Source organism: Mesocricetus auratus, unplaced genomic scaffold, assembly GCF_017639785.1.
Source record: "Mesocricetus auratus isolate SY011 unplaced genomic scaffold, BCM_Maur_2.0 Super-Scaffold_100001, whole genome shotgun sequence".
In the NCBI taxonomy this organism is placed as follows: domain Eukaryota; kingdom Metazoa; phylum Chordata; class Mammalia; order Rodentia; family Cricetidae; genus Mesocricetus; species Mesocricetus auratus.
In genome coordinates, this window is record NW_024429187.1 from 10377817 (window position 1) to 10396580 (window position 18764).

At 39.6% G+C, this 18764-nt stretch overlaps 1 protein-coding gene across 5 annotated transcripts in view; it reads right to left on the reverse strand.

The window, feature by feature from the left end:
• Positions 1 to 18069, reverse strand: part of LOC101831491 (solute carrier organic anion transporter family member 1A5-like) — a 58804-nt gene extending 40735 nt beyond the window's left edge. For 3 of the 5 annotated variants that reach the window (XM_040743527.1, XM_040743528.1, XM_040743529.1), the window contains exons 1-4: positions 18010 to 18069; positions 14238 to 14379; positions 11198 to 11330; positions 3037 to 3143 (exon numbers count right to left, since the gene is read on the reverse strand). In XM_040743527.1, coding sequence (XP_040599461.1) covers positions 3037 to 3143; positions 11198 to 11330; positions 14238 to 14379; positions 18010 to 18069 — 442 coding nt within the window. Of the gene's footprint in view, positions 1 to 3036; positions 3144 to 11197; positions 11331 to 14237; positions 14380 to 18009 lie in introns of those variants that run through there. The other 2 variants (XM_040743530.1, XM_040743531.1) reach the window with 2 other exon arrangements.
• Positions 18070 to 18764: the final 695 nt, after the last annotated feature.

Below are 18764 nucleotides of genomic sequence, written 5' to 3' on the forward strand. Positions count from 1 at the left end.
GAGAAGACTGACAAAAATTTGAATTCCCCACAGCCTCTATTACTTTGTAGTTGCTTAAAGTAAAATCATTTTCCATCTCTAGGTTTTCAGATTCTTATCTTTGATAAACATAGTGATTTCTGTGTACAGATCACAGGGAGACTCTCAACTCTCTTCTAAGGCAGAAGTGAAACTATCAGACACTGGAAGAATCAAGCGCTTTCCTGGCTTTCTGCACATGGGGAGACTTAACTTATCTACAAAAATTCAAAAAACACAAGGGGTGAATTTCCAAAGTCTGAAGTTGAGAATGGAATAGAATGGAGGACACTGTTGCAGGTTCATTTGTTTAGAGGGATTCTGTGGCTCAGAGCTTCAAGATGGTTGCTCTTTGACTCTCATGATATTTTGATCTCCACGGACTTCCTGAGAGCAGTGACATTCCAAGCCTTGGAGACTGCTGCAAGTTCTGTGGCATGGATCTAGCATAAGATGGAGAAGTTCTGGCCTGAGGTGATCCTGCTGAGACAGTTCTAGACTAAATGTTCAGAACACATATTGGGTTCTTTACCATATGTGACATTAAAATATTTTTAAAAATATAGATTGATGAGTGTTTCTTCATGAGCATATGTGAATGTGTGCAGTTGTCCAAGAAGGACAGAATGAGGAACCAAATTCCCCAGAACTGGAATGGCAAGGGCTTGGAAGCAACCTGATGTCAGTGCTGGGAACCAATCAGGACCTCTGAAAGAATGGTATGGTGCTCTGAACCAAAATATCGCCCAAGAGACTCCAGTATTAAACACTTAGTCTCTAGTTGGTGAACCTCTTTGAGGAGGTAGAGGAAGAATGTCCCTGGAGAAGGGCTTCAAGAGGATAAACTCTCACTCTAATCCAGTCTGATCTTTATGCCTCATGCTTATAGTTGAGTTGTGAACTTCTATTACTTGCCATGGCTGACTCTCAATTCTCTAGAACAGTCATTCTTAACCTGTTGCTTACATCTCTCTTGGAGGGGTCATACTATCCTTTCATAGGACTCACCTATAACCATCTGAAAACATAGATGCACATCATAATTCATAACAGTAGAAAAAGTACAGCTACAAAAGAGCAATACAACAGTTTTATGATTGATGGTCCCCACAATATGAGGAACTGTATTAAATGATTTCAAGATTAGGAAGGTTGAGAACCACTGCTCTATAATCACAAGCACACACATATTCTTCTGTGTATAAGTTCCCTTGGCCATGGTTTTCTATCAAAGTAAAAGAAAAGTAACTAATGCATACAGTAAGTTCTTTTACATATGTGGTTGTGTCTGTGAGTGTGTGTATAGAGACAAGTCAACAGTTCTCTAGCATAATCATTGGGTTAATCGGTTGGTCAAGTCATTAGATCTGTTAATGGAGTCCTAAGACTGGCAGTATTGAGAAGTACTGAAAGGTAAGAGGTGGTCCTAATTGGAGCAAGTGGGACATGGCGCAGGCAGGCCCACAGAGGCTATATCTTCCCACTTACTGAATCTTGTTTTCTATTCACCTACCCCAAAAGAAGTGAAGAAGGGCATCAGCCAACACTCATGTCACTGTGACATTGTCTACACAGGCTGGCACTTCTAAAATAGTGAGTAGAAACATGCATTTCCTCCCCTGAGTTGTTTGGGATTTTGATCCCAGTGAAGCAAAAATTAATAATACAGAATATGCACAGGAGCCAGGACCACAGCATGTGAACCCATAGGAAGTAAGGGAAGCACAGCAGTTTGGTTGAAATGTAAATAATGTCTCTCTTAAACTCATGGGTAACCAAGGAATTCAGAACAGTGACAGGCACCTGCCATTCCATGATGCATCAGGTAAACAGCATAGATCCAGGAAAGTATCTTTCTGACTGTAATTCTTATTTGTATAATCACTCACTGTGATGGAGAGTTTTTGTCAATTTGACTCAAATTTAAACATGTCTGAAAAGTAGGAATGTCAGTTGAGGAACTGCCTCCATCAGAATGGCTTGTGGGGATGGGTAGGAGACATTTTCTTCTTGACTAATTGATGTGAGATTGCCCAGACTACCATGGGCAGTAGGAGACATTTTCTTCTTGACTAATTGATGTGAGATTGCACAGAATACCGTGGGCAGTACCACTCTGGAGTATCTGGGTCTTGACTTTATAAGAAAGGCAGCTGAGCAAGTCAGAGGAGCTAGGCAGATTTCGGCACTCCTTAGTGCTTTCTGCTTTGGTCTCTCTATCCAGGTTCCTTGACTTGCCTCATGGTCAGGTACAATTTGTAAGCTAGATAAACTCTTTCCTACCTAAGTTGGTTTTAGTCTATGTTTTATTAAGCAACAGTAACCCAAACTAGATCAATTGCATAGATCTCATCATGTGTGGTTATATCTTTCTTGCACAAATAAAGCCTGTCTAGGGGTCAGAGAATGGAGCTTTCCACCAGCTAATCATAGAAGTCTGGCTAGGAAGTGATGTGGCTGGGCAGAAACTTGCCACTAGTTAACCATAGAGGTCAGGAGGTCTGTACAACAGACAGGAAGTGATGTAGCTGGGCAGAAACAGGATATAATCAGAATCAAACAGGAAATCGTTCTCTTCTCTATTGAGACACTGAGGAGGTAAGGTGTTCTGTGGCTTGCTATTTCTCTCTGATTTCTCAGCATTTCCCTCTGTATCTGACTCTGACCTTTTATTATCTAAACCAAATAAGAGTTCCATGTTACAATCATGTGTCTAAATTCATCATTCTCAGTCATTTTCCCTTCTGGGACTAAGTCTACAATGGTGCTGGAGTGAATATCTTTGTGGTTTTTTTAATCGCCCACTTTAAAAAAGAAAGGAGTCTTAATAATTATATTCAAACTTGGGAGGCAGAGTATTCTATCTTATTAAGCAATTGCCTTCTCTGAAAAGGTAAATAAAGTTTGTCCATTTGTCTTAGATGCCCATTAAACCCACTATCACATTCAAAGCCATTCATAAAATAGTATTCTCCAGCTGAGTCTCTAAGGAGAAAGCAAGGACAAGCTCTAGTCAACCTGCTGGGTCTGGCGTTGGTGTTAATGTCTTGGTTCTGTTTCCTGAACACAAGAAGCTGTTTGAGGACAAGTTGCTTGCAGGTGAAATCGTTTTCTCATATTCGTATCTGTGTGAACACAGGAAACATTCATTGTGAGGAACTAATGAGAGCCTCTGCAGATTACTGAGAACACAACATCCAGAACCTGTGCAGTCATGTTCCCACAACACTCATTCTAATAATCATAAATCCTATTGCAGGGCCAGAGTGATGACTTCAAACCTGGAAATAACATAAAGGTAGAAGGAGAGGGATGACTCATCTGTTCATCACCTACACACACCATGCATACACAAACACATATACATATATACACACATACACATGCAAGTAAATAAATAGAAACATAAATCTGTATCATTAGGCTGGATATGTAGTGCTGGGCTAAACTTCATAACCACATCAACAGGGTGTGCTGGCCAATACCTGTAACCCTAACACTTGAGATATGGATGGTGGAACACCAGAAACTCAAAGTCACCCTCAGCTACACAGTTAGGTTGAGGCCAGAATGGGCTTCATAAGAACTTATCACAAATAAAAATGAAACAAACAAAAAACAAATACAACGCCCCCAAAACATGCCCCTTCTTTACACTTAGCTCTTGTCTCTACATATAAGTGACATGCCTTTTAGATTCTCTAGTGTTAACCTTCTAAATATGGTTTCTAAGTAATTTCTAAATAACTATTTCCTAGAAATAATTGGGGTAAGATAAAGAACAAAAGGAGAAAAATAAAGAGAATCACTAAAGTAGAATTGAAAAGATAATGGCTTTAGAGAGACAGAGAACAACACACAAATCAAGAGACTTTCTCTGGATTGTCTGAGCTGTGGTCCTACCCTTCCCTTCTGAGAATTCAAACACTCATTCTCCTATGTGTTCATTAACTCCAACAGAAGAAAAGATTCACATGTCATAACAAGAGATGACAGAATCAATCACCTGACAATGCAGTGTCGTGGCACCAAAAGTGCTAATAAATCTGGCCATTTAACTTGATCAAATCACCAATGATCAGTTTGTCCTAGATAGAAATGACAGAATGCAATAGTAGAGGAGAATGTGTCCAGATAAGTTTCTCTCTGTTGTAGGTATTATTGATTAACTAGTTATTTATCTATTATTTCTAAGTGTATTTTAGAAGGGAGACAGCCAGAGAAAACCAAGGCTGCTGAATTATGGGTGAGCATGGAGCTATAGTTGCCAACATCCTACTTTCTATGCTGCATAATATAGCATAGAAATCAGAATTAATTCCCCCTAGAACCACTGCCTGGATAACCCTACAGAAGTTTCTATTGAAATGTGGACAAGATCCTGTGTGTCTCTACTCACTACCCAGTGAACACAGATCAGCTTCGAAGAATTATCACCTTTGGAAGAAGGTGGGAAAACACAATAATAGTCAAATATTTCTTGACATTGAGTTGAATAGAATAGAAAGGAAAAAATAATCTTTAAATTCCATCCACAAACTTTCGGTTTCCTGAAAAAACAACGGTGAAAATAAAATAGCCTTCATTTAATTCATTATCCACTTAAAAATTAGTTGTCTTCTAAAGGTCCATATATTCCTCAATTGCCAGTAGAAAGGCAGAAAGGGTTTCAAAATGAACAATTCGAATGCCCATTTCCTCGCAGATAAACAAAGCTAAACATGAAGATGCAGTTCAGTTGGTGCTTTGGTGTTAGGAAAGCATCACTTGTAGGTTTGATCCTGAGCACTCAATAAACCCAGGAATGGTGGACCAGGCCCACAGTCCTAGCACTCGGGAGATGGAGACAAGAGGATCAGAACCTCGTTATTATTCTTAACTACAGAGTAATACAGAGCCAGACTGAACTACATGAGACTTTGTTTCGAAATAAAGAGTGTAGGAGGAAAACAATGCCGCCATTAACCATGTGACTTACTAGAGGCACAAACAGATGAGGTAATAAAAGAGCAGTTTACCACACCGCTAACCACACCCATTTAGGCATAACTAAAGAAGTATACGGACGGACATAAAGACGTATACGTTCGTAGGCGGTGAACTATGTCACTAGCCAGGCCCACTTTTGGGCATGGCTGGGGGTGTTACGGGGAAGGTATAAAAGACTGAACAACGGAAGTCTTGATCTCTTTTTCCGGCTTTCAGCTTCCAGTTCGGCAGCGGAAAACTACTGGGCTCATCTGGGTTACTTGTTTGGTATCTTGTGAGTAATTTCTACAATAAATACTTAGTTTTACTTTCAGTAAGTGTACCGTTTATCGTTACGGCATCATTTGGTACATCAAAAGAGATTTCAAAACAGGGAGTCTTGTGAAATATCAGGTGTCTCCATGGTACAGATGTTTGTGTACAAACCTGACAACCTAGATTGCATACCAGGTCCCACAGGGTAGGCAGAGAGAACCTACTTCTGATATTTGTTTCCTGACCTCACACACCAATCACCACAATAGTCCAGGTCAATCACCACCCAGTCCTGATCGATCACCACCCAGTCCAGGTCGATTACCACACAGTCCAGATCAATCATCACCCAGTCCAGATTAGTCACCACCCAGTCCAGTTCATTCATTCCCCATCCAGATCAATTAACATTCAGTCCAGATCAATCACCAGCCAGTCCTCATCAATTACCAGGCAGTCTGGCTCAACCAACTCTTGACTTATCCTACTGAAAAAGGGAAAAACATCAATTAACCAAGTCTACACTTACATATAGAATTTCCAGTTAGTTTTCCATAGTTATTCTCTCTAAAATATGAACAAATAACCAAGGGCAGTCTGTGGGGGCCACTCTATTACAGTAAGTCAAAACAAACAAAAGCCATACTTGAAGGAGCCAGAGACAAAGGAGACAGATGATGAGAGTCATGTGGGAAAAGACACTGTATTATTAAGAAAATAAAAAGATGTCCCCTTAGAGGAGATATTAGAGGTAGAGATATGCCCTTGATAATAACAATTTAGAAATATGATCATACAAGTGACAGGTCATCCAAGAGACTGGATGACAAAGTTAGTCTCCTAGGAAGCACCTAAGAGATTTGAAGACATGAAATAAGAAAGATGGCAGGATAGGAATGAAATCCAGGATGCCAGTGCTCAAATGGCAGATGTAGAAGAAGAACATAAGGAGGAAGATATCAGGTACAAAAGAGGGAAAATACACAAAAAAACTTTACAAAGTGTCCTGAACGAAGCCTCCAGTTTGAGGTGTCAAAGGACGTAAACCCATCATCATCAGCGTTAGGCTGTGGAGCTAAAAGAGAAACCAGTCACGGGAGTTAGAACACTAATTCTAATTCCAAACTACACAAAATTTGGGGCGATGTCTTCAAAGGCTTGAGAAATTTCTTCTCTATGGAAAGAAGTGAGAGAAGGCAAAGTTAGAAGCAGAGGACAGGATACTCCTCGTGTGAGTCATTAAGAGCAAGAAAGAACCAAACCCAGGTAGTTGTGGCGGCTCATCCTTGTAGTACCAACACCACGTGGAAGGCCATTTATTTGGTGCTAATGGATGCGGGACCAGGTGGTAGAGAAAATCCAGCAACACAATGGTGCCCTGATGTGGTTTGCAAGAACTTCCACGTGGAAACTGACAAAAGCTTAAAAAGGGATTTTTAGAAGAAAAGAACAAAGTCAAGCATGGCTTCTTGGAAGCAGCATTTTCTTGGGTAGGCTCTGTATGAGACAAGCAGAAGCTCAGAGCTCCCTTAAGAGAAGCTTCCTGACTCAGCATAATTGGCAAGAAATAGCACAGTAGCTGCTGCTTTAATTTTAGTCAAGCTGTATAACAGATAAAACACTTGTGGCCAGGAAAAGATAGAGATATACTGTAAAGACAGATTCAGATGAAGAAAAACCTCTAAAGTGTTTACAGTGTGCTTTAAAGTATATGTAGGCTTGAGAGAGAAAAGGAAAAGGAAAAGGATAAAGAGGTTAAAAAAAGAAATAGAGTAGCTGGGCAATGGTGGCACACGCCTTTAATCCCAGCATTCATGACGTAGATGCCAGCACATCTCTGTGATTTCAAGGCCAGCCTGAATACAGAGTGAATTCCAGGATAGGCAAACGTACACAGAGAATCCCTGTCTCAAGGAATGAAGAAATAAAGGTAAGAGAATTAGAGTAATAAAAATACCATGTAAAGATGGAAAGTACACAGAGTCTGGATATTGCATGTTATTGTGGTGTCTTTCAATTGTTTTATTGCTGGAGAAACAGCAACAGCTGCTAAAAGACATTTGATTATAAATGCTGTGGATTAGTCCAACCTGTAGATTTTAAAAATGCTTTGACTTCTAAATTTATGTATAAGGACATATTATTTTGGAAAAGATATTTTGTTTGTGTTTCCACAGAAAATGAAAGGCTGTGGATTCCTTCCAGACTAATATGGTTTGATGAAGAAAGACCCCCAAGCAGTGGCCCAGGTGATCCAACATCCAATACAGCTGACATGATGCAGTCTCAGACTACAACAGCCAGCATTTGGCCAGGTTTCTGTGTATTCTCAGGATCTACTTGATATTAACAGCACCACCAAACAGCACGAAGCAGTTTGAAGAGAATGATGTGCCAATTCCCAAATATTGTTTATAAATGTTTGTTTTCATTTAAATTCGGTTGGTTATAAATGACTAAGAATCACAATCAGTCTCTTTGTAAAGGAAAATAAAAGCAGAATATGATACAGAAATGAATACTTTGTATGGGTATGTATTTTGGTTTATTGATACAAATTTAAGATCAATTTTATTATATGCATATTTCTCCTCTTGTTTGGGTATTGTGTTTATACAGCTCATTTAAAAATGTAATGTATACATTTAAATACAGATTATACTCACTTATGATAGTCAAAGCTTATAGTTATGTTAGTTATGTTATCTAGATATACAGAGATATATTTCAGATGGATGATAGTCTTCAAACTTTTGAAAGACCTTCGGGGTATGGCATTTAAAATGGTTTAGGGTTTTTCATGGCAAAGAGACACAATTGCTCCTGGAAACACCAATTATGTCAGAGAGGAAGATGGGCATCAAAGAAACTTGTTATGGAATTTGCCTTCAACATGGCAGAAGTATCCATTTGGGCAAGAAACTGCTCTTGCCTAGAATGTTTTGCTGTATGCTCTATAAAGAAGACATGCATGACCCACAGGAGAGTTACTGCTGAACATACCAAAACAAGATGGGACAATCTTGAAGGGTCCCTGCTTTATGGAAGAGTCTGCTAGACATTCTGTAGGACACAGACTGATAAACTGCCAAAAGAGGCAGACAGTTTAAATTTTCCTGCTTTGCTGAGAAGTCTGCCAGACACACTAGGCCTGTAGGCTGGAGATGGATGCCCCAACGTTACAGAGGAACTTTGGGTTGTCTCAACAGGCAACGAGATGTCTCTGTCAGTTCTAGAGTTTATATATTATCCTTCGGTGGTAATTATGGAGTTGAAAACAGATAGTTATAGTTATGGTTTTACATAGATATGATAAAAGATAAATTACATATAAATCTTTAAACTCACATAGATAGGATAGATGCTAAAATATTTTCTTTAATTTTTGCCAAATTTTAATGTACTAAATATTGCAACTGTAGTTCTTGCTTAATAACTTTTGTTATATATAATTTTACCATGTTAAAGCTAAAACCCTTCTTTTTATTTAGGTAGAAAAGAGGAGATAATGGGGGATGCCCTTCCATATATATGTTTCTCTTATTGGTTAATGAATAAAACACTGTTCAGCCAATGAGGCAGGGAGATAGGCAGGACTAGGGGAGGAGGAGAATTCTGGGAAAGTTAGGCAGAGAAGGCCTGCCAGGAGGAGTCGTCATGTAGATCCCGGGTAGACAGGAGGTGCCAGGTGTTTTGCGGTAAGCCAGGACCACATGGTAAAACACAGATTAATAGAAATGGGATAATAATTAAGACAGAACTATCCAATAAGAAATTCAAGTCACTGGCCAACAGAGTTATAATTAATACAGTGTCCATGTGTTCCCTTGGGGCTGAAGGGCAGCAGGACCAGCTGGGAAAAAGAGCCTCTCCTTACAGAAGGTTAAAACAGGAAGATCAGCAAGAGTTTGAGGCCAGCCTAGGCTACATGGTAAATTCAACCTGGGCTACACAGCAAGACCCTGTCACAAAAACAAAGCAGGACTGGAGAGATTGCTCAGTGGTTAAAACCATTTGTTGCTCTTGAAGAGGAACTGGGTCCATTCTAGCACCCGCATGGTAGCAGACAACCATCTCTAACTGTAGTTCCTGGGAAAATGACACCCCCTTATTATCACCATAGGCACCAGACACACACACAGTGTGCGTAGATACATGCACATAAAACACTCACACAAATAAAAGTGATAAAAGATCCTGAAATTAAAATGAAAGAAAGAAGAAGGAAATAATGAAAAAGAGTGGAGGGGAGGCAGGAGGAAAAGGAACATGAGGGGAGAAATTGAAACAAATTCACAAGGAAAAGAATGATGGAGAATTACAAAGAAATCACACTGAGCTGGCCTAGAGGTTTGCAGTCTAGAGACAGGTGGAGTAGAGCAGACAGCATTGAGAGGCAAGGTCAAGTCAACACAAAAGTCTCTGACCTGTCAAGAGATGTTCACACCGGGCAGTGGTGGTGCACGCCTTTAATCCCAGCACTCGGGAGGCAGAGGCAGGCGGATCCCTGTGAGTTCAAGGCCAGGCTGGACCGACAGCCTCCAAAATAATACAGAGAAACCCTGTCTCGTAAAAACCGAGAGAGAGAGAGAGAGAGAGAGAGAGAGAGAGAGAGAGAGAGAGAGAGAGAGAGAGAGAGAGAGAGAGAGATGTTCGCAATGCCAGTCAGTGAAATAGTGAGAGACTCAAAAAAAAAGCCAATCAAATGAGAAAAACTAGCTAAGTGTTCATCTAGATAAAAAATTGAGTTCTCCATCTATTATGGTATCTCTTTTTTTCCATTGTGTAATTTTAGCTTCGTTGTCACAAATCAGGTGTTCATAGGTGTGTAGGTTAATATCAGGGTTTTCAATTTAATTCCACTGGTCCACCTGTCTATTATTGTGCCATACTAAGCTGTTTTCAGGACAATATCTCTATAATAGAGCTTGAAGTCAGGGATGGTGATGCCTCCGGAAGTTCCTTTATTGTAGAGGGTTGTTTTGACTATCCTGGGTCTTTTGTTTTTCCATATATAGTCGAAATTATCCTTTCAAGGTCTGTGAAGAATTGTGCTGGGATTTTGATGGGGATTGTATTGAATCTGTAGATTGCTTTTGGTAAGATTGCCATTTTTGCTATTTTGATCCTACCTATCCAAGAGCATGGAAGATCTTTCCATTTTCTAGTATCTTCTTTAATTTCTTTCTTTAAAGACTCAAAGTTCTTGTTATACAGGTCTTTCACATGTTTGATGAGCATTACCCCAAGATATTTTATGTTGTTTATGACTATTGTAAAGGGTGATGTTTCTCTGATTTCATTCTCAGCCCATTTGTCTTCTGCATATAGTAGGATTACTGATTTTTTTTAGTTAATCTTGTGTCCTGCCACTTTACTGAAGGTGTTATCAGCTGCAGCCATTATAGCTTTAAAGAGAAATCTGGCACTTGGGAAATGTTCAGAGATTTGCAAGGATGACCCCCAACTAACAATCTAAACAATAGTGGAGAGGCTACTTTAAGCACTTTGGAAATATGAAAAAAAAGTCACTTCAGCCTTGACATTGGTCTATCACTTGGTAACCCACAACTATAACACACTGTAAACCCCTGGTAACTGAAGTATTTAAATAGTTCCAATAAAGGACTCAGCACAACTTTGGAAAATTCAGAGAATCCATTCATATGTCTCAATTTCACAAAAGCAGTGTCTCAACTGCAGGAGAGTAGGGTCTCACATCCCCACTTCATAATGAACTGGATGGTACTTTAAACAGACCCAAGACCACAAGATTCACAAATCATAACAGCAGAATGGAAACCATATCTTCTGATTTCCATTTTAGCATTTTGTTGTTTGGGGGATCATTGCTGCTCCCCTAGAGGAAATTCTGAACTTTATTTCTATAGGGGAAAGTTGAAGCTAAAATAACAACAAGGACTGGAATACTCACCGGCCCATCAGGAAATGAGGTAGTGATATTAAGAAACACCCTAGGCCCATAACCACACATCCAATGCCAATCATGATAGGCCTGTGCAGTTTCGTTCCAAAATAACTCACAAATATAATCAACAATAGGTTTCCTGGGAGGGAGAAATGAGAATATTGTCACATCATAGCCAACAGCCTCTCCACAATTGTTTAACAACCACCTTAAGAATACAAGAATGGGTGCTTAGGAGGTTTGTGATATATATATGCCCATTGTGACCATGAGGAATGTTTCCCTCCTCGAATATTTAAGGCTCTATTCAAGATTATCCAGCCTTTGGGAATGTGTAGAAAACCAGGTGTTATCCTGCAAGTCACATCTGATGTCTCCTCTCATGACTGCTGTATGCAGGGTCAAAGGAACTCATGGTTTTTAACTTGCTATTTAAAAACATTTTTATTGCTCAACATGGCCAAGACGGATGTCTGCTCCTATTTCCACATCTTTCCTTAGACCTTGTAATACTGTTTATTAAACAGAGAGAAGGTAAGGATCCTAACTCTCCAATGGGTCTTAGGTCTAGATGGCAGGAGTCAAAAATTCAAACCTAACATGCATCTCTGTGGGTTAGGAGAAAGATTAGGTTTAAAGAAACTCAGACAGGCTTCTGATAAAGGTGTCAAGAGATGACAGAAGACGTGTCCTGGTGACACATGTCTGGAATCCCCAGTTACACGGAGACTAAGAGAGGAAGATTACAAGAACAAAGTGAGCCTGGGTTATGGAGTGAGTTCACAACCAGCCTGGGTAAATTACTACTAATTTACTAAAAATAAAAGGTAAATAAATGGAATGGGGATAAAATGGCAGAATGCTTTTGTAATATATGTGAGGCGCTGGGTTCAATCGTCAGTATTAATCACAGCAAAAGCAGAATTAAAAAGAAACAACTATAAATGCAATGCCTCCACAAACCACATATTTGTAGTTTAATGAAGAAATTTGCCCTGCTCATATTGTGCATAAAGAGAATGTCAGAAAACACAAACACACATCTGTGATGACTTAACAAGTCTCTAAAGTGATACTTGAAAGGGATTTGAAGTCTTTGTTTTTCTTCCAATTCTATTTCTTTCTAGCCTTGATAAGTAGTAGACATGTTGCATTATTTTGAATGGTGTATGCCTCGCCTCCATATATTTTTTACCTTGTTTGTATCCAAAATTACCACCACTGAGGTCATAATTCAAAGGTAGTGACCCAGGACCAACACTGTATAAACACTGTGCATCTTTCTAGTCTGTAGACTCTTATACCACCAGCACCCTGAATCCACTGGATCTTGCTTGAAATCTCTATTGTTTGAAAGGAAAAAACATTCCTTCCTCACATTAGACTTAGATTGGCTCTTACATTGCCTCTGATTATTAGTGGAAAGGTGTGGAGAAAAAAAGTAAGTCTTGACCAGGCTAAGTGAAGGTAGCTTGCAAAACTATCTGGGGAAATTTAATCAATACTTTTAAGCTTCCAGTTTAAAAAATCACAGAGTAGACAGAAATTATAATTTTCCATGAATTTAGGTGAGAATTATTTTCAATAATCATTAACTGGGCACTAGCATTTCTGCTCAAAGTAGTGTAGGAAGCAGTGATGACAAGAGTATCCATGATTCTGTCAGCAATAGAAGTATAAATAATGCCTATGACATAGTGATTGTTATAATTACTGTCAAAGACCATGCAGCAATAATTACTTGAAAATACAACAGATATTTGCCTTGTTAAGAAGTATAAATGTTCCTTCCTAGCAGCATGTTTAAATGTCCTGATAATTATGCTTCAATATAACTTCATTCCTTTTTACATATATAGTTTCACTTTGTACAACTAAAATATTACCCTGAAATCAGGTGACATTGGGTTTTCAATATGAGTCCTCAGCATAGAAAAATCAATACCCTCTTCCAACCCCATGCTGGCTCTCTGCCACCAGAGAGAGAAACACACAAAATCTTTAGCAAACCACAGTCTCCACCCATCTCTCATCCCTGCACATCTCTCCAGGTTCATGTTCTAGAAACTTCCATCTTCCCGCAATCCTGGGCTGTCGTGATCCCCACAAGTACTATTTGATGGTTCACCCTCTGTACAAATCTCCCCTCCATATTTTACCCATCCATTTCTCCACCTGGAAAATCTTACTCCTTCGGGAGACTGTCCTCCACAAGTATAATGTGTTCCATAAGTCCTTGAATAACTGGTGGACTGCACTTGCTGCACCTAACACACTAGAATCGGCATAAGGTCTATGTAAGGCATTCGTCCTGACTGCACTGGGAAGGCCTAGGACACGGATAACAGAGTAGGCACCAAGGAGCTTGATCCTGAAGGACGGGATGGAGCATGCTCAGTGTGGGTTAGCCACTTCACAGTCCTGGTTTCCTTTGCTGTTGTCAATAAATACATTAAACACAAGTTCACGTTGAAAGAATTACACACTATGAATAAAAGACTTTCAGGTCACTTTATTTGTAGAAGGCATCTTTCCATCATTCATTTGCACCCTCAAATCCCAGTTCATCATCCAAAATCAGGGGCTTAAGTTCATTTGCTCTTATTACAGATTTTGTCTGCTCTAGTCAAACACAGGGAAGCATCCTCATCTTTCTTGTGACTCTGAGTGGAGAGCTGTCAACCTCACAGACACAGTGGGAGAAGAGAAGCATTTGCTCTCCTTCAGAACACCAGTTCCTCCCACAGCCGCCTTCAAAATTGCCACGGAAAGGTCTTAATGTCTCTTTGATTTATCAAGTGATATAAATAGACAAGAATACCCTAAATCATCTGTCACATGTCAGAAAAAAGGGACCATGTCAAGGTATGTGGCAAAAGTTAGGTGCTATAATGGGATTATTTAAATAATATTTTCTTCACACTCAAACCAAGTTATTCAGTCACATCAGGAAGCATGTAACTCAGTGAGAATAAATATTCAAATTCAGGAAATAAAGGAGAGAATGTCAATATGTAACAATAAGTAAAATGTGAAAATAACTCACCAATCTCAAAGCTCCCATTGATCAACCCAACGATAGATGTGGGAATATTGAACTGTCTCTCTATTTGTGTGAGCATGGAATTCATATAAATTCCTGATAGTGATTTGGATAAATATGCTCCTAATAATGCCAACAGAAACATCTAGGAAGAAAAACATTTAAGAAAAAGTGAGAAATTTTATTTTCCAATTATGTATCATTTATCTGCTGATAAAAAACAGCCTCTATCATGTTTACCCAACAAAAACAGCCCTTGAACATGCAAAGAACTTTAAAGTATAATCTCTACTCTGTCATGGTGTCCAGCTCCAGAAATTCACAGTTAGAATAGCTGGTTAGCAGGTGTGACTGTGACTTTTGTATGGCTTTGGTCTTCTATCAGAGTGCCTTATTCATACAGAAATGCATGGAGTTATTCTATGTAAGACACAGTTATTGTTGGGACTTCAGCATTATACTGTTATCTTCAGGACAAGTGTTGTTCACTTTAAGGAAGGGAAGGAACAGAGAACAGGACTATACCATGGGAGGCCTACTGTGTTCTCTCTTTAGGAATGACAGGTTTCTGGATGTCCATTGCCAATTCAACGTTTTGTAGTCTTTTCTGCCTTCTTCAGAACAAAATATATTCTCACAGCCAGGGGCAATGGTCTTAGTAAACTGGTTTCTGTTGTTCTTTTTTTCTGCATGGGCCATATACCCTATAACTGTTAATCTCAGTGGTCCAAGTGGTGTTCTTGGCATATAAACCCAGGGAAGAACATTTTGGGAATCCCTCCAATGCAGAATAAAATGTGGCTGTGTGCCAATGAGACTCCTCTTGCCTGATCCAACAAACTCACTTTGATTTATGCAGTAAAGGAGCTTCCTGTTTCCCTTAACTTATCTTCCAGTAGCAGGTTGATGTCAATTGTCATCATCCCAGCTTCTGGAACTTCTGTACTCTCTCATCTAAAATAGTAGGCAATTCATAGTGTGTTTGATTAGTATTTACTGCTTGTAAAATTTGTTACAAGTACAAATTAATCTGGGTTAACCTGAGCAGACTCACACAAAAAAATAAATAAAATGGGAACACTAAGTTCAGTATAGTTTAAATAGTATGCTATGATTGTAAGTTAGTGTAATTCCAGCTCTAGAAACTTGAATTCTAACTCTAAATGATACTGACAGGTGCGTTCTCTCTTCCCACTACAAATGTTTCAGAGGATGTAATTGATACTTGCATAATTTCACACGAGTTTTATAATTCAGGTCCTATTTTAAAAGCAAGGTCTACCAAATTTAGAAAAACAATCAGGCTTAGATAGGACATTTATTGGATTTATGTTTGGAAAAGTAAAGCTAAGCAGATAGTGAGCAAACTGCTCTTTCTCTAAACTATTTGGTTCTGTGAAGAAAGTAAAAGAACCAGTGTCCATGCTGGTTCAGGTCTACTCCTACATAAGATCTGTGTTTACAGAGACAATCCTGTTGACTCTTCTCCTCAGCACTCCACAGTCTGAAGCAAGCAAACTCACTCGGAGAAGTCTTTTCATTCCTACTGAGAGTTATTCTTTTTTTTTCATTCTTTTCTTTGTGTGTGTGCGAGTTCATGTGGAATGAGTTTGTGTATGCATATGCCCGTGGGAACGCAGAAGACAACCACAGGTGTAATTCTTCAAGATTTGTATGTCTTTTAAATGGCAGTAACTCTCACCAGCCTATATAATTCACCCAGGAGGCTTGTCAGTGAGCACCAAGTATCTGCCTGACTCTATCTCCCCACACTGGGATTGTAGTAGATGTGTCACCATGCCGAGTTTCAGTGTAGGCTTGGGGGCTGAATTGGTCATCCTGCTTCCGTGGCAAGTACTTACTGATCAAGATATTTCCCTTTAATCCTAGCACTAAGGAGATACATAAGACAGGAGTGTATCTCAGAGCTGGGATTTAGTCTCCAGCCACATTGAGGACAAGATTGCCCCAGCCTTGGTAAAGGTAAGAACTCTCTGATGATTTGGACGCTTTGCTTTTCTGATTTGACCATGAACCCCAATCTCTCTCTCTCTCTCTCTCTCTCTCTCTCTCTCTCTCTCTCTCTCTCTCTCTCTCTCTGGGTTTTTATTATTCATGCTACATTAACGTTAGCAACTAAGAGTCACAATACTCATTATTATCCTGGAGATGGACCTCAGCAGTTAAGATCACTGGCTGTTCTTGCTGAGAACCTTGTTTCCGTGCCTTAATCCTGTATTATGGATCAAAACCACCTGCAACTCCAGTTCCAGGGGGTCCAACACCTTCTTCTGGCCTCCAAGGCTACTGGACACATAAGTGCTACACAAACACACATGAGGGTAAAACATCCATATGAATGAAATGAACATGAATGTAAAGTAATTATCATATCTTAATGTGGAGAAGGAGGTATAGATCACAGACAGAGGAGTTGCAACGTGTGTGTAAGCATCTGGGGTCTAACTGCTCATAACAGTAGTACAGGATGGCACTGAATGGTGAGCATTCACACACATACAGAGACAGAGATAAACACACACACGCACGCACACACACACACACACACATATATGCAGAGGTCTTGGAATTATGTTTTTATCTTAAAATGTAGTACTACCATTACCTATTTCAGAAATTTGTATAAATTTCTAATGTGACACATCCAGTGTGCATCTGGAAAATTTGCCAGGGGACCTGGGCTCCTCAGAATAAGGAGAGAACTAAAGGATAAACTGAGGAGGTTGGGTTCCATAATTCATGCACCACTACAGGTAAAAAACTTTCCAGGGCTGAGTCTGAGACCTCCCCCTCTTTCACACTAAGGCATGGAGTCCTCTCCATGTGACTAAGGTAAATGACCTTGCATTAGGCTGACTTAGGGAAGAACCTGTGAGGGATCTGCAGAGACTGGGCCCAGTGCTCAGGTTCTGGGTTAATACAAGTTCACACTTGGGATGCAAAGATGCCTTTCGAACTGAGAGTGACAGTTGTCTCTACAACACAGAAAACCACCAAAGCAGCTCACAGAATTGGATTTCTTATATATTAATGATTGTAGTATTGCCAAAGCTTGAAGCAAATATTTGTCTGACTGGGTCATGAAGTCATCTTTTCTTTTCATATTAATCTACAGAGCAGGTTTGTTAGAGAACTGGTTCCTAACTGTGTCCCCTGACCTTCTGTCGGGAACCCCTGAGGGCTGAGCCCTGGATTGACCTCTGACCTCGGACTAAGTTCCAGCACAGTATAATACTCACCTAAAACACTTTTAACCACATCCTCCGTTAAGACTCCCTAAATTAGTGATTCTCAACTTTCCTAATGCTACAACACTTTAATACGAGTCCTTGTGTTCTGTTGATCCCAACCACAAACTTATTTTTATTTGGTACATCATCAAAAATTTTCCTACTGGTATGAATTATAATGTAAATACCTGTGTTTTCCAATAGTCTTAGGTGACCTCTCTGAAAAGGTCTTCAACCCCTGCAAAGAGTCCTGACACTTAGGTTGAGAACCTCTGGTATACATTATTCTGATAAATCTTCCTTGGTGAATAATTCTTACTAGGCATCCATAATTATAAAACCACCTTCTTTAAGGCAAGAAATCAACAACACATTAGGAAAAGGCTTTTATATTGGAAAACTTCATATAAGCTGAGCAATATTACAAGGACTTTCAATGCTTGCTTTAAAAGTCTCTCTCTCTCTCTCTCTCTCTATATATATATATATATATATATATATTCATACATCTAAACAATCCATACCTTTATCTTGGAAAAGCATCTCATTCCATGGGTTGCAACAATTCTCTTTGGTTCTCCCATGTTCTTCTGATTGTTTCCAGATGTTATTGTTTAAATGTCTTAATGCTGTCTTTCAAAAAAAATCAAACAGTTGTTAATTTAATTATTTTCTGAACTGTAATGAGGAAATAGTAAAAAAGAAAAATTCTTAAGTGTCTTAGTCATGATTCTTATTGCTGTGATAAAATACCAGGACCAAATCAACTTCAAGACGAAAGGTTTTGTTTTAGCTCACAAACTCATACCACAGTTTATCACTGATGGAAGTCAGGGCAGGAACACATGGCGGCAACCTGGATGCAGGAGTAGATGCAGAGGTCATGGAGGAATGCTGCTAATTGCTTTGTTCCTCATGGTTTGCTCAGCCTGCTCCTATACAACCCAGGGCTGCCTGCCCAGGGATTGTCCCACCCACAGGGAACTGGGTGCTCCTGCATCGATCTGCAATCAAGAAAATGCACCACAACCTAGATCATCAATCTATCTTCTGGGACATTTTCTCAATTGAGATTCCCTCTTCCTGAATGACCCTAGCCTGTGTCAAGCTGACATAAAACTTTCCCGCTCAGATGTGGAGATGGTTCAGTGGGTCACGTGCCTGACTCCTAAACTTAAGGACCTCATTTAGAATTCTCAGTAAAAACCTGGGCTTCTCTGCATCTGCCTGTAACCCTACTCTGGGAGGACCCAGACATCAGGATCACCTGAGTGTGCCA